This window comes from Ambystoma mexicanum, chromosome 8 (genome assembly GCF_040938575.1).
Source record: "Ambystoma mexicanum isolate Mex_15411 chromosome 8, UKY_AmexF1_1, whole genome shotgun sequence".
NCBI classification, from domain to species: domain Eukaryota; kingdom Metazoa; phylum Chordata; class Amphibia; order Caudata; family Ambystomatidae; genus Ambystoma; species Ambystoma mexicanum.
The window spans coordinates 1218315284-1218330442 of record NC_090929.1 but is presented as its reverse complement, the minus strand read 5'-3'; the positions used below and the strand labels follow the sequence as shown (position 1 = coordinate 1218330442).

The 15159-nt window shown below is 49.7% G+C and overlaps 1 protein-coding gene across 3 annotated transcripts in view; it reads left to right on the top strand.

Moving 5' to 3' along the window:
- KIF20B (kinesin family member 20B) overlaps positions 1–15159 on the top strand; it is a 2369321-nt gene that overhangs the window by 1818011 nt on the left and 536151 nt on the right. For all 3 annotated transcript variants that reach the window (XM_069611316.1, XM_069611317.1, XM_069611318.1), the window contains exon 24: positions 4306–4431. In XM_069611316.1, the coding sequence (XP_069467417.1) occupies positions 4306–4431 (126 nt within the window). The remainder of the gene's footprint in view (positions 1–4305; positions 4432–15159) is intronic.

Below are 15159 nucleotides of genomic sequence, written 5' to 3'. Positions count from 1 at the left end.
TTCACCTCTGTCAGTCTAATGCTGAGGCCTTGCTCGCAGCCGTTAATCAGAGGCTTTTCTGGGAAATCGCCGACTTCCTGCCTGAACTTCCGGTACACAGTCCCGCGTGCTTCAAGGCAGGACTGGCTGAAGCAAAGTTGGTGGCCCAAGACGACATGGAGTCCACAGTGGCGCATATAGACCCCTCAGGCCATGCCATCTGCATCACCACGGACATGAAAAGGACTGACTGGCTGCGGGTTACCAAGTTTAACCAGGATGTCCAGGAGCACGTATTGGACCTTCCATTTGAGGATAGCGACCTCTTCGATTCCACCACCGATGAGAAACTGGATAAGAACAACAGTTTCCAGACTGCAAAATCCTTATCTATCCTTAGAAGTCCACGCCCAAGACGTACAGCCAGACGCACCAGCGTTCCGACAAGGGGCGGGTTTTGGGCGACTTCCTGGGCTTCCAGGAACCAAGGTCCAGGCAGCCTGACCGATCTCCAAGTCAGCACCGCCGCAAACACAATGCTGAAAATAAGGGATTTTTTCAGCCTCCCTCCTCAGCCCCAGAGGGAAAGAATGCATGACATTCCCCTCCGGGTCTACGTGTCTCGGTGGGAGGAGGAGGGGGGGGCAGGATTGCCCTTCACACACAGTATTGGTGCGTGTGGTTCCAGGACCCCGGGATTCTATCTGTAGTGTCCACGGGCTACCGTCCACCAGTTCCTCCCTCTCCTCTCTCCTCCACTCCCACAGAAGTTCGATCGCTTGTAGAGCGCCAGGCAGTGGAAAAAGTCCCAGTCTCCCAGCGCGGTACAGGCTTCTACTCCAGGATTTTCGCCATACACATGAAGTACCAGGCTGGCCTGAGACTTGTTGGACCATTCCACCCTGAACCTTTCCCTCCCTCTTCAAAAGTTCAAGATGGTTACCCCAGTGCTTATTGCGGAGACACTGTGCAAGGGAGACTGGATGTGCTCCCTGGATCTGAAGGACGCGTACCTACACGTCCCGATTTGACAGCCTCATTAGTCCTTCCTGAGGTTCAGGATCATGGGCTTCTATTTCCAATACAAGGTTCTACCCTTTGGCCTCAACTCAGCCCCCAGGGTCTTCACCAGGCTTATGAATGCAGGGCCCAAGGTCACCGTGTACCCGTACCTAGTCTACTGGCTCGTCAGGGCGAGATAGCCGGAGGTGGTTCATCACACCTCCTCCGCCCTCATGAATACGCTACACGAATTAGGATTTTCAATAATTCTCAAGAAGTCGCAGCTGACGCAGTCTCTAACGTTCTTGGGCCTCATCTGGGACACGTGCTCCGAGAGTTTTTCTCTCGCAGGACAAGATCACAGCCATCAAGAGGGCCACAAGTCATGTTCTCAGCAGAGCAGTGACCTCAGCATGGTCGTACCAGCACCTCTTGGGTATCATGGCACATGTCTACTGTCAGTGCCTTATACAAGGCTCAAAATGAGAAGATTACAGCTGCACTTCGCAGCCTCAAGGAGTCAGGAGCGGGGGTTCTCGGGCAGAACTTGTCAGCATTCCTCCCTTTCTGCACCAGGACCATGTCTGGTGTAGCATGGACTGCAACCTGCAGATAGGCAGTCCCTTCCGGCAATCAGCACCACAGCTTACCATCGCCACTGATTCCTCCTTGGAGTATTGGGGGGACTACCCTAGATAACCACAGCGTCCATGGAGTCTGGTTCCTTCAGGAACAGGAGGCCCATACCAATTGACTAGAGCTCAAGACGATCTGGCTTGCTCGCAAGGCCTCCCAAGCCGCTTATCAGCGGCAAGACGATCCTCATTCAAACGGACAATTCCACTAGCCTGTATTACATCAACTAGCAGGGTGGCACCAGATCTCCTCCCCTGTGCAGCCTGGCCGTCAGCATTTTGGAGTGGGCTCTGGAGAGCAACGTTCACTTGAGGCCAATCCACTTTCAGGGGGAGTCAGATTGGGTGCCAAAAATTACGAATGACAAGATGGGGCAGCCGTAGGTGGATCTCTTTGCCACCTGGTAGAACAGGAAGTGCCCTCAGTTTGCGTCCTGCCAGCGATAGGACCTAGGCTCCCGCGGCGACGCCTTACAGTTACAGTGGAACAGCATGAACGCATATGCATTTCCACCCACTCCCCTGGTGCACAGGGTGATCTGCAAGATAAGGGAGTGTTGACACCTCCGTCTCATTCTGATAGCTCTGTGGTGGCTGGCGAGACCATGGTTCTCGGAGCTGTTCAGCCTGTCAGACCAGCCTCCAATTCACCTTCCATTGGGCCCGGCTCCTCTTCTTTCACAGCAGGGATGCAGGGTCATTCACCGCGCTCCAAAGAAGTTAGCCCTTGCAGCATGGTTCCTGAACAGATCACATTGAAGCATCTGTCGCAGGCGAACCTAGACATCATACACGGTGCCAGGAGCGATGCTACTAGGAGCCAGTACAAAAGCAAGTGGTCTAGGTTTTGTCCACTGGGCTGAGTCTAAGGAGGTTGATCCTCTTACTTGCATGCTGGACGATGTGCTATCCTTCTCTGCACAGCTCGCCCACTCGAGGGTGCAAATAGACACATGCCGCACCTATCTGGCAGCCATCGAAAGCTTACCGGAACTCGGAGTACGTTTTCTTTTCCTCCAACCCAGTGGTTAAGACATTTAGCGGGCCTCACCAGGCTCTACCCGCCTATCAAGAAGCCACACCCCGTGTAGGACCTCAACATAGTGTTGGGTGCTTTGGCGCATAAACCCTTTGAGCCAATGGCGTCCACGGAGAACAGGCTGGTCACCATTAAGACGGCCCTCTTGGTGGGTCTTACATCTGCACGCTGTGTCGGCGAGATCCAAGCTCTTGTGGCTTCTGAGCCTTACACTACCTTTCACAGGGACAAGGTGGTCCTTAGAACGCATCCCACGTTCTTGCCTAAAGTAGTCTTTGCTCCACCTAAATGAGGAGATGGTGCTACCAACTTTTTTCGCGGATCCTAAGGACGAGGCTCAGAGGGTCCTGCACTGTCTGGGTGTTAGGCACGCTCTAAAATTCTACCTTGCTAGAACCAAGAGCTTCTGCGAATCTGAGGCTCTTTGTCACCTTTGGCGGGTCAAGGCCAGTATATCTGGCTTCTAAGGCCTCCATAGCAAGGTGGATGGTTGCAGCCATTAAGGAGGCCTATGAGGGGCAGCACAAGCCACTTCCAGCAAATATGCATGCAGACGCTATCAGAGCCAATGCCACGGCAGTCACGTTCCAGGGGCAGGTCATCAGCACGACAGCCGCTTCGGCCACTCCTTCGGCCTTCTGCAAGCACTACTGTCTGGATGCCGGCTCTAGGTCAGACGCGGCCTTCGGAAAGGCAGTATTAAGGCACTTATTTTCTTAACAAGGGTCACCTGTCCACCCTGGGGCTATAGTCAGTTGTAATCGCCCATGCAGTATGGAGGAAAAGGGATGGGACGTAGGAGTGATTAAAAGTTAGTTAGTGACTAACATACTCCTAGTACATAGTCCCCTTTCCTCCTTACGTCCCACCATCCTCCGCCCTAATAAATCTGGTGTCATTAGGCAATGGTAATATTGTCAACGCGTCAATGGGGACTGAGGAGTGTCGCCGGTGGGTGGAGTCAGAGGCGCGCATGCTCATAGGGCTACCCCCCGCACACTTCTAAATTTAAAGGGGAGGAAGGTTTTTTCTTGTGAAAAGGGTTCTGTCTCCCGTCCATAGTGAGGGATGCCCATGTAGTATGGAGGAAAGGGGACTATGGACTAGGAGTACATTAATCACTACGGTGATTAACTTATCATTTATTTGTTGCACATTTTGGAGGTATGCTGTCTCTACAGTCAAAAAACATTGCCCTTACATTTGACTCCAGATTTCCCTATGTAATGTGCGCATTAAAGCTATTTCTAATATGTTTTATATATTAAAATGGACTAGCATGTTGGTACTGCTTCATGTGTTTATTGTTGAACTATTTTGTTCCAATGTGAGAGTTGGAATGTGACCGCCAGGAAATGGGGCATATTCTGCCATAGAAAGTGCATTTTTCAAAGTGTTAAAGCATGACAAAACTAGAACTGTGCTGCAGCAGATGTTTGCACATGTCCCCAGTGTTGACATAATATGATGACGAATTGGCTTTTACGATCTTGTTTAAAATGGCTCTAGGCAACACTTGAGCTTTGAAAAATAACCATGTCCCCAATGATTCTGAAAGTAGCAAAGTCTTGTTTCTGCTCAAAACGACTAAATGATGTAAAAACACCTATTTGGTGTATAAGTTCTGAATGCCATTACATTTCTTATTAGAGCTGAAAGCCAAGGAGAAACTGATTGAAGACATGCGAATGACACTTCTCGAACAAGAACAGACTCAGGCAGAACAGGATCGAGCCCTTGAAGCCAAAACCGAGGAGGTTGTAAAATTGGTTACAGGCAAGTACTGGAAACAAAACAGTGCACTGTTAATTTATATTGGATTAAAAAAAAAACATTTTTTATTGTGTTTACCAAAAATTCATTGGTTTTAACAAAATTGTCAGTCTATTTCTTCTGTTTTCGTCACGAGAGCCGTAGAGAGGAGCACTTGTATGGCTTAGCTTTTCACTTCTTCTTCTTTACTTTGTTCTATCAAGATGAAAGCCTGTTGCAAAATCTTTGCCGTGGCAATTGCCCAGGATGTTTTTTGTCCGCTAATTAGCCGTTGCCACCAAGTCTCCTCTTCCCGCAAAGTTGAGGCCTCCAGAACAGTTATTATATATATTGGATTTAAAAATGCCTCTCAATTGTTAAAATGAGTGGCCAATACTTTGCAGAAAGAGGTCAAATCTACCCAAGGACCTGAAAAAGATGAGCGGGAACAGATATTCTTTCTTTTTGAACAAGACAGACAATAGTTTAAATTAAATACAAGAACATATTTTTTTTAAACACATTTTTATTGGTTTTACAAGTTATAATAGACCATCAACTTTTCCCCACTCTCCCTAACAAATACAAAAAAAAAACAATTAAAAGCAAATCAAAAACATAGGGAGGACGTGACGCATTGCGCGGAGGACATGTCGCATTGCGCTGCTTTCTACGAGGACATAGCACTTCACCCTTCAAAAGAATACCAGCTACCAATCATCTACTGTGTCCCCTTTCAATGCAAGAAAGCTGTGCAGGCCCATCTACCCCTACCTCTCCCAGTCACCACTCGACTGCAACCCTCCTGCCAAACCCCTCCCCATGCCCTATCATCTCTACATCTTGTTATCCTCCCCATCTCTTCCACTAAGTGAACTTGGATCCTTCTCCCCCATAACTACCCTGTGTCCCCCATTTCTCTATGAAAATACTCTATTGTACCGCAAAAGATCCCATGTCTTGTGCCAGATATGTCAGTTTCTCCATTCAGTAAATTTCCCAGGTCTTTTGTAACCATTCCTGTTCATGAGGCAGAGACCGGTCTTTCCATGTTTGGACTCCAACTTCCCCGCTCTGAACAGCCTGTGAACGGCACTTCCCTTCGGGGGAGTTCCCAATTTCTCTAACAAGTGGTTAATTTCCAACTGGACTGCTATCACCTCTTTAAGCCAACATAACCGTTTGGTGCAGTATGTTTAAATAGAAAGACACGCCCACCACACATGGTGCGAGAATCCCACCTGACCACATCCCTGTGTACAAAGTGGGAGACTCCCTTGAACATTTTAGGCAGTTAGCGTGTCTCTATGCTATCCATGCAATACCTTCAAATTAGGTTGCATCGTGTGGGTTGACAGGTTGCCATGGAAGGTAATCTTGTATATTTTATCCCAAAGAGAATCTGAGAGGGCTTCCACACAAGAGTATCCCAGTACAGTAAATATGTTTGCCTATCCCCCAAATCACAGGTAATGAGGACCTTTTATAATTTCGAGACTATCCTTTTCCTCGAACTCGCTTTGACTCAAGCATTTTCCAGAGGAATGAGCTTCCTCTTAAAGTGCGACACCCTTTCTGGGTCTGTCAAATATCGTTTAAGGCCTAAATATTCAAATACACAAATAACGTACCATCCCATCATATTACATACTTCATTGTACCACTTAAATGTATCATTTGGGAACAGCTGACCCACTCTTTTCTTATCCCTATCCGACCTGGATTTTTTGAAAACCCAACTGGTTCAAATCTAAAAAGGACCCCCACAGGGAACTCAAAGGTGAGGGCCACGTGGTCAGTTTCTCGGTGCGACCCATTTGCCTCCAAGCGGATCAAGTAGCCTCCAATGTGGAGTGGGAACGGATCCTATTGGGGACTTTGTCAGCGGGGACCACAACCCATCTCACATCTTCACAGTGCACCAACTAGTTCTCTAGGAAGGTCCAATAAATACCCAGATTGTCCCTCATGTGTTTTCGGAAGATTCTAAGCTGGTCTGCCCCGTAGTACTTGTACAGATCGGGGACCCCGAAACCGCTGTTCCATCGGGAAGGTCAGCATAGCCCTCTTAATTCTGTGCTTTTCTTCCTGAAAAACCTATAAATCATGAAGTCCAGTTCTCTGAAGAAGCAATCCCGCAATGGAGATGGGAATCATAGGAAAGGGAGCGATCAAACAGGGAAGAATGTTCATCTTTACCGCTGTCATCCTTCCTGACCAAGAGAGGATGGGCATTGATCATCTCTTGAGGTCTATTTTCAAGGTACCAACAAGGGTGTTGTAATTTAGGGTACGCAGTCTCGTTAAAAAATTAGGGATCTGGACTCGATGTGATTGCTTCTTTGTCCACCTTCATCCCTTGGACCTCCCTTTTTATACACTATTCTACACCCCGTTGTCAATTCGACCTGCCGCATACAGTCCCTTTGATATTGGGTTTGCTTTGAATTACCACTGCAAGGGGTTTTGATAGCTAGGGCATAGAGGTGCGGTACAACGGGCACCTCGGTCTTGTGACCCGCGACAAATGAAAGCGGTCTGTCAAACTACCATTTACCTGGACTCATTCTGTTGGCGAGCTCTACAAAGCAGATACCCCCGTCCCCTCAGTCTGAAATTCATCCCCAAGTCTGTTCTATTAAGCCCCTTTCCCATTTACTGCCATTCCAAATAGTCTAATGCTTTTCTGAGTTTAAAGAAACTAAGCACGTGTCAACCCCCTGTCCCTGGGCTAGATGGATCAGGTTCAATGTCTTCCTGATATTGTTGGATCCCTGCTTCTCGCTAACAAACATAACTTGGTGCACATGGAGAAGGGAGAGAAGAACCTTGTCCAACCTGTTCCCTAGAATCTTAGCAAATATTTTAACAGCCGTAGTAAAGAGGGAGATCAGTCTATTGGAAGAACATGGATTTGTGTTTTTCCCCTCCTTGGGTATGACAACTTTTATGGCTCTTCGGATTGATACTGGGAGGGGGACACTGTCAAGGGTTTTGTTTTAACACCCTTGTCAAGGGTTGAACAGATTCATTTTTTTTTTTTAATGGACCGAGAAACCATCCTCTCCGGGTTTTTACCCCCTTCCTATTTTTCATCGTATTACCTCTTCCTCCATAATAGCAGCATGTAGGAAGCCCGATCTCTCGGGTGTAATTTTGGGCACGTCCAACTGTTCCCTAAACTTATTTATTAAGCTTCTGTCTCCCTTGTACTCTGACCTGTAGAAACGAGCGTAATACTTCCTAAATTCTGCACTCTTAGTTATGTCAAAATACCTTCAAATATCCCTCCAGAAATACCTCCCCTCTCAAGCCCTTCGCTCCTCTACTTCTAACTCCCTTGTGGTCAGTCGTTTTTCAAAAAAAAGAGCGGGGGGTAGATCTGTCTTAAGCTGGGGCCTCCCTTTGGAACAGCCTCCCGGCCACCCTGAAACTTGAGAAGAACAATCTCCGGTTCCGGAAGCACCTCAAGACCTTCCTCTTCGCTTCTGCCTTTGCCCCCCTTTTCCCCTGCTGATCTGTTTTTCTCTCTCGGCACCGTACACTTGTCGACCCTCTGTCCTTCGGGCCCAGGTATCAGCTCACCCTGCCTGCCTCCCTCCCACACTGCCTCCGGGCCACCCCTTACACTGGGATCTGTATGTGTACTCATACAGTCCCCATCCTTCTGCACTTATCAGATTTACCCTATGTGACTAATCTTGCACTTGCCAATTGCTGGCTGCACTACCACTTTTCACTGCCTTTATTTATTGCACTTATTATTTATTCTGTTCTCTCCTCTGTTCCGCTCTTTCCACTTCTCCCTCATCCATGCACTTTCCATCTTTTCTCCCCTTTCCGTGCACTTGTGCGTTCTAAATGTCACTGCAACTAGTAAGATCGTTGTTTTTGTTCTCCCTTGTTCCCCTCCCTTTGCTTGGTCGCGCTCTGAAATACGTGTATGAGCGCGATATAAATAAAATATATATTGTATAGTACCTGGGAATTTGGGGATGAAGCAAATTTACCATTTTATCTGGCTTCTCCCGCTTTTTAAACTATTTTTGCTTTAACAATTGTAGCTTCCTAGCCGTCTCATGTATCAATAATGCATGCCTTATGGGTTTTAAACTCCATTGAGCTCAACAGATTTATAGAATTCGCACCTGGATCCCTCGAACTTGATACAAACAGTAACATTTATACTCCAAACTCGTCATAATTGATGTGTAACACTCAAATGTTAACATGCTTTTCTATTGGTTAGGAAAAGGTAACTTTAATATAGGTACTATATCTGTATATGGTAACGGAGTGAGAGGATTGGATAAACACCATCAGGGGGACGTCTAGGCCCTTCCTTCAAACATTACTATTGTAGACGTCACTAAGAAGACGTTTCATTGGTTCTACTATCTATAGGACCCTTGATTATTTGGTCCATTGTGATTGGGTTGGCTTCAACCCCATGCATACATTTCCACTTTAGTTAGCAGCACGCAGAATGGTCAGCCAAGTGCAGGGTGCCCCACGATTCACCCCGCCTTCCTTCAATCCATCATTACTTGGTGTCTGTGTGTCAGTTAGTTAGCTGTGGTTGGCATCGAAAATGCATCTTCTTGTCAGGAAAAGTTATGATATCTCTGTCTGGGCGGATGCTAAGCGTAGGTGTGAACCCATGCTCCTTCTCGCTCGGGTGGTCACGTGCTGCTCACACCATGAATTTGCCGAGTTTCCATCAATTTGTGCATTTAATTCTTATTCGACTTGCCACCTGCCTACGCCTCCTTATCTCGACCTTCCAAAGACAGGCATCTTCTGTTCTTAAGTTTCAATTATGTGAAGCTACTGTTCGTTCCTTCTATTTGTCTGACCTTGGCTCTTCCTGGTGCAAGTTGCATCTGCTGAGTTTCGATTCAGCCATCTTTTCTCGTTTCAGTCGGAATACGAATCTTGTCCTGTTTGGCCTCTAGTAACCTGAGTTGATGCTGCTTTTGTGTAAAGTAGACTTGCATTTATAATAATGTGCTTTGTTTTGAGGTAGATTATGTATAACGGCGCTTGCCGCTCTATTCTTCTACTTAGCATAGCAATCCGCACTGTGTTCTTATCTTTCTTGCTGTTTTAAGCATATGTAGAGGTGTTAGCTGGTTGAATGACCTGCTTTACAGCTAAAGCTTCTTTATATTTCAGCATCGTTCTCTACTTCTAGGTTCACGATATCCTTATTAATGGCATTTCGTCTCTTGTGTCATCCTTGGGTCCTCATATCTTCTATCTGCGAGTCCTTCTGGGCCTTCATGATGTCACCATTTGTCTTCCATTAAGGCCTTTTTGGTTTCTTTCGGGACAGTACTTAGGCAATCTTCATTTCATCTTATTTGCTGGTAGGGTTTTCTCAATGGATACGTTACTGTCCATGGTTTCCTGGGTATTGGTACTTCAACAGGTGTGGTTCTTCTGATAGGCACTGGGCAGAGCCCTACTGCGGCTCTCTGCTGGTTTATTTGTTCATCATTCGTCACATATTTTGGTGTGAATGTTCCAGGTACTTCAAAATGGGTGATGGGAGTGCAGGCTTTGTTTGGGACCTCCTCTACACTCCCCCCTCTGGGCGATTCATCGACCACTTCCGCTTCCTCCTTTGGATTCATATTACTTGGTTCCTCTGTACTCATCTTCACTTCGTCTGGGTTCATTCTTTCTTCATCTTCTGGGTTTGTACAGGATGGTTTGAAGAAGTGTCCTTTTGGAGTCCATATCTTTATTTCGAGGGGATTGGGTCCTCCGACGTATTCCATATCTATCAAAGTAATCACCACAGCTGTGCTGCTTCGGAAAATCTTTCGGCTCCTGCGTCGATGACGTTGATGCGCCGTCCTCGAGGACCTCCGGCCGACGTCACCGGATGTTATAAGTACGACGCACGACGCCCGTAGCCTCAGTTCGATTTTTTTCTGCGAACGTGTTCTCTTCGGAGATCTAGGCGCGCCTCGACTCTTTGGAGTTTCTGTTCTTTCGGTTCTTCGAACCTGTTCTTTTGTGAAGTTTATCGGGATGTCTTCCTCTTCTTCCACCCCGGGTCTGGGCTTCAAGAAGTGTGGGGACTGCGGGTCCAAGATGTCGGTGACAGACTCGCACAACGCCTGCCCCTGGTGCCTCGGGGAGGCCCACGACGCGTATGATTGTGTCGACTGCCAGTCGCTTACGTCCAAAGCCTTGCGGGAGCGTAAGAAGAAGCTGTCGGTCGGTAAGGTGTCCAAGCCCCGGAAGTTGAGGTCCACTGGGCTTTCGACGGACGATTCGGAGGGCCACTCTCCGCATCGTGATCGTAAGTCTAGGGGGTCTCGGTCCCGGAGTGGGGTCCGTCTTCGAGGCACTCCGGAAGCGCAGTCATCAGTCGCCTTCCCCATGCTCGTCCGAGGACTCCGCCCGTCGGCAGGTCGCTTATCCCACCAAGCATGCGACCCCGGAGGAATGGGCTTCCTTCGGTAAGAAAATGTTGGCGATTCTTGAATCGCAGTGCACCAGCCCGTCCGCGCCTCCGAGTGGGGTCGGGCATGACCGTACTAGAGACACCGCTCGTACGCCTTCGGGCTCAGGTGGTCGGCACGGTTCGCGGGAACGGTCCTGCTCGGACAAGGGGAATCGTTCTAGTCATGCCCGTTCCAGGTCCCGGTCCTCAACGCGCTCGAGACCGTGTGCACTTGTGAGGTCTTTGAAGAAGACATCGACGCCTGTGGTGCCGAGGTCGTTGAGGGACTCTCTTGAGGCTCCGCCTCCGAGGAAGTTGTTGACGCCATTGGCGCCCAGGCTGTCTAAGGACATGCTCGGGGCTCCGCCCTCGAGGCCTGTGTCGACGCCGACGATGCTGTCGGCGCCGCGCTCGGCATCGACGCCGATTCACTAGACACCTTTCAAGGCGGTTTTGTCGGGGGTATCCCGTGGTACGGTGGAACCCCCTAGAAGGGCTTTGGCCAAGGCCAAACATGGCTTTGTTCCCCATTCTGTGCCCACTTTCCACCATCTTGATTATATTTCGGAGGCGGAAGAGGGCTCTAATGATGGCATGGTTCCTGATACGGTGCCAGATGAGATTATCTCTGGACATAGCCAGATTGAGGACCTGCGTCAGTCACTGCATGACGCCAGTGGTCTGGACACCTCTCCGGAGGTGGAGTTTTGTAGGCCTGAGCCTGGCACCCATGCCGAATCCTCGTACCGGCGCCTTATGTCAAGGGTCACTGAGTACTTGGGGTGGTCTGCTCCACCAGGGGATTTTCTTCAGGATGACCTCACGGATATCCTCGACCAAGGTCCAACTGACCCGGTACTGCCATTCCATATGGCTCTACAGAGGAGGGTGGTGCCGGATTGGACTGCTCCGGAGAGTCTCCCGGCAGTGGGCAAGTATTTGCTGTGAAAATACCTCCCAGCCAGTAGAGACCCCCGCTACTTGACCACGCACCCCACTCCGGAGAGTTTGGTGGTGCAGGCGGCTACAGCCCCAGCGAAGCAGGAGTCGTATCCTACCATCCCTCCTGATAGGGACGACAAGCGTTTTGACGGTTGGGGACGAAGAAAGTGCTTTCTTCAGGGGTTAAGGATCTTCAGGCAGCCAACTCCGTATGTGCCTTGTCACGTTTCACGCACACTCTGTGGAACTGTTTCCTTAGCGGCTGAGCATATTCCCGAAGGGGACGAACGGGATGGTTTTCTTGCTATGATACAGGATGGCAAGGATGCCATGTGTGAGGCTGTTGAGTCGGGTCTGGACATGGCAGATTGCGTCAGCCGGTCCATGGCGGCGAGCACCGTAATACGCAGGTTTGCATGGTTGCGGAAGTCAGGGTTTGCTCCTGATGTGCAAGCCCGGCTCCTCAACATGCCCTTTGATGGTGTACATCTTTTTGGCAGCAAGGCTGACGAGAGCCTTGAGAGGTTGCAGACCTCAAAAGCTGCAGCGAAGTCATTGAGCGCTACAGTTCGCCAACCTCTGCCTTTTCGTCCTATGGGACAGCAATGTAGGGGAGGTTCCTTTCGATATTACTCATCCTTTGGTAAATCGAGAGGAGGTGCAAGTCAAATGGGCCACCGTAGGAGTACCAGAGGTGGAAAACAGGGTACTCTAGGTGCCAAAGCTGCTCGGCAGTTGCCTCATTGCCCTCAGGCACTGCCGCAGTCGCTTCAGCTCAGTCAAGAGGCCATGTCCCATGGTTCGCCGGTTGGGGGAAGGCTGGCGCAGCATCTTGTAGAGTGGCGTGCCATCACTTCAGATGTGTGGGTTCTGGAGATCGTAGCCCACGGCTACTGTCTTCCTTTCCGGCAGAGGCCTCACGACAATCCACAAGGGAATCTCTCTTTGAAGAGTCCGGATCCGCTCCTTGCGCAGGAAATGCAATCCCTGCTGGAGAAAGGCGCCATAGAACTGGTGCCTGTAGCGGAGAGGAACAAGGGATGGTAGTCCCCTTATTTTTTTTATTTAGAAGAAAGACAGGGGATTGAGACCCATCATGGACTTGCACAGTTTGAACAAGCTCCTAAGTTCAAGATGGTTACTCTTTCTCAAGTCCTCCAGGCCCTTCACCTCCAGGACTGGTTGGTGTCTTCCGATATCAAGGACGCTTATTTTCATGTGCTGATCCATCCCAAGCACAAGAAGTATCTGAGGTTCGCGGTTGGCGACTCGCACTTTCAGTTTCGGGTCCTGCCATTCGGATTGATCTCCGCCCCGAGGGTTTTCACCAAGCTCATGATGGTGGTGGCAGCTTATCTCAGGAAAGGGGGGATTCGCGTCTACCCCTACCTGGACAATTGGTTGATCAGGGCACGCTTTCCCGAGCAAGTCCTGGATCACCTGTCCGTCACCTGCCACTCCCTTCACAAGCTGGGCTTCTCCCTCAACTTAAAGAAGTCCCACTTGACACCAACTCGGTGGCTCCAGTACATCGGAGCAGTGCTCGACACGTCCCTGGGGCAGTGTTTCCCTGCCCAGGTGAGGGCCCATCACATGCTGCAGATGGTGCACAAGTTTTAACATGCCCAGAGTCTCCGGGCGTTCGAGTTCTTGAGGTTGCTCGGCCTCATGGCATCCTGCATTCTTCTGGTGCCAGAGGCCCAGTTGCGGATGAGATGTCTGCAATGGGCCCTCAAGATGCAGTGGTCACAGTCCTGCGGCAGGATGTCGGACCCCGTTCAGGTGCCGCCCTCGGTCGTCCAGGACCTCCTGTGGTGGGCCGTCGAAGGCAATCTGAGGAGGGGGGCTCCATTTTGGCTTAACGATTGGGATGGACGCGTCCCTCACGGGATGGGGAGCTCATGCCAACGAGGTGACAGTCAGCGGTGATTGGTCTCTGTCGGAGTCCAGACCCCATATCAGTCTGTTGGAGCTGAGGGCTGTCAGGGTTTCCCTGAAGGCTTTTCTGCCGACTGCGAGGGAAGAATGTCCTGATTCTGACAGACAACACAGTGGCCATGCACTACCTCAACAAAAAGGGGGGGGGCAGGGTCACTTCCTCTGTGCAGGGATGCGATGCAGCTCTGGTTCTGGGCCATCCAGCAGGAAGTTTCGATCTCGGCAGTTCATCTGGCCGGAGACGAAAACGAGACGGCGGACGCTCTGAGCAGGCAGAGCGTGATCTCTCACGAGTGGGAGCTGGCTCAGAAGATTCTCCTGGAGATCTTCGCCCTTTGGGGGGCCCCACAAGTGGATCTCTTCATCTCCAGTGTCAACCGGAAGTGCGAAAAGTTCTGCTCGCGGGAATTTCCTCCAAGAGGAGCCGTAGGGGACGCGTTCATGGTGGGGTGGTCCTTCCCACTGCTGTACGCGTTTCCTCCAGTTTCTGTCATCCCGCAAGTGCTGCGGAGGTTGCAGAGGTTCGGTTCCCAGATGATCCTCATTGCTCCGGCATGGGCCCAGAGAACGTGGTACCCGGACCTTTTCGACTTGTCCATCTGCCCTCCACGTCATCTTCCCTACCGAGACGATCTGCTCTCACGGGAGGGAGGTGGTCAGGTTCTCCATCCAGAGGTCAGATTCCTGAACCTTCACGTCTGGCTTCTGAAAGGTTGAGGTATATGGATTGGGACCTCCCTGAAGACATGATGGAGGTGTTGCTTTCGGCCAGACGGCCTGGAACCAAGTCCCTGTACCGTTGCCGTCGGAGAAAGTTCTGCGACTGGTGCAGGGTTAAGAATGTGGATCCTTTTTCATGTGACATTCCTGTGGTTCTGTCTTTTTTGCTTTCGTTAGCCCACAAGGGCCTGCAAGTCGGTACCATTAAAGGTTACCTGTCGGCGCTGTCCCTATTTAAGCGCTCGTCTGAGGAGTGTTCTTACTTCAAGATTCCTTTAATTTCTCAGTTTCTCAAAGGCTCAATAATGTGTTTCTGCCTTCACCTTTCCAGGTGCCTGGTTGGGATTTGAACCTTGTTCTAAAATTCCTAATGGGTGCTCCATTTGAGCCTTTACATTCTTGTCCTTTGAGACTGTTAACCCTTAAAACTGTGTTTATAGTTGCGGTCACTTCCGCTTGCAGAGTGAGTGAGTCAGTCGCAGGCACTTTGTTAGACCACCCTTCACAGTGTTTTATAAGGACAGGGTTGTCCTTCGAGTTCGTCCTTCCTTTCTTCCGAAGGTTGTCTCGGAATTTCATTTAAGCCAGAAGGTCATTCTTCCGGCATTTTATCCTCCTCCGCATCCTTGTAAGGAAGAGGAGACGCTCCATAGGTTGGATCCTAGGAGAGCTTTAAGTTTCTACATTTCACGCAT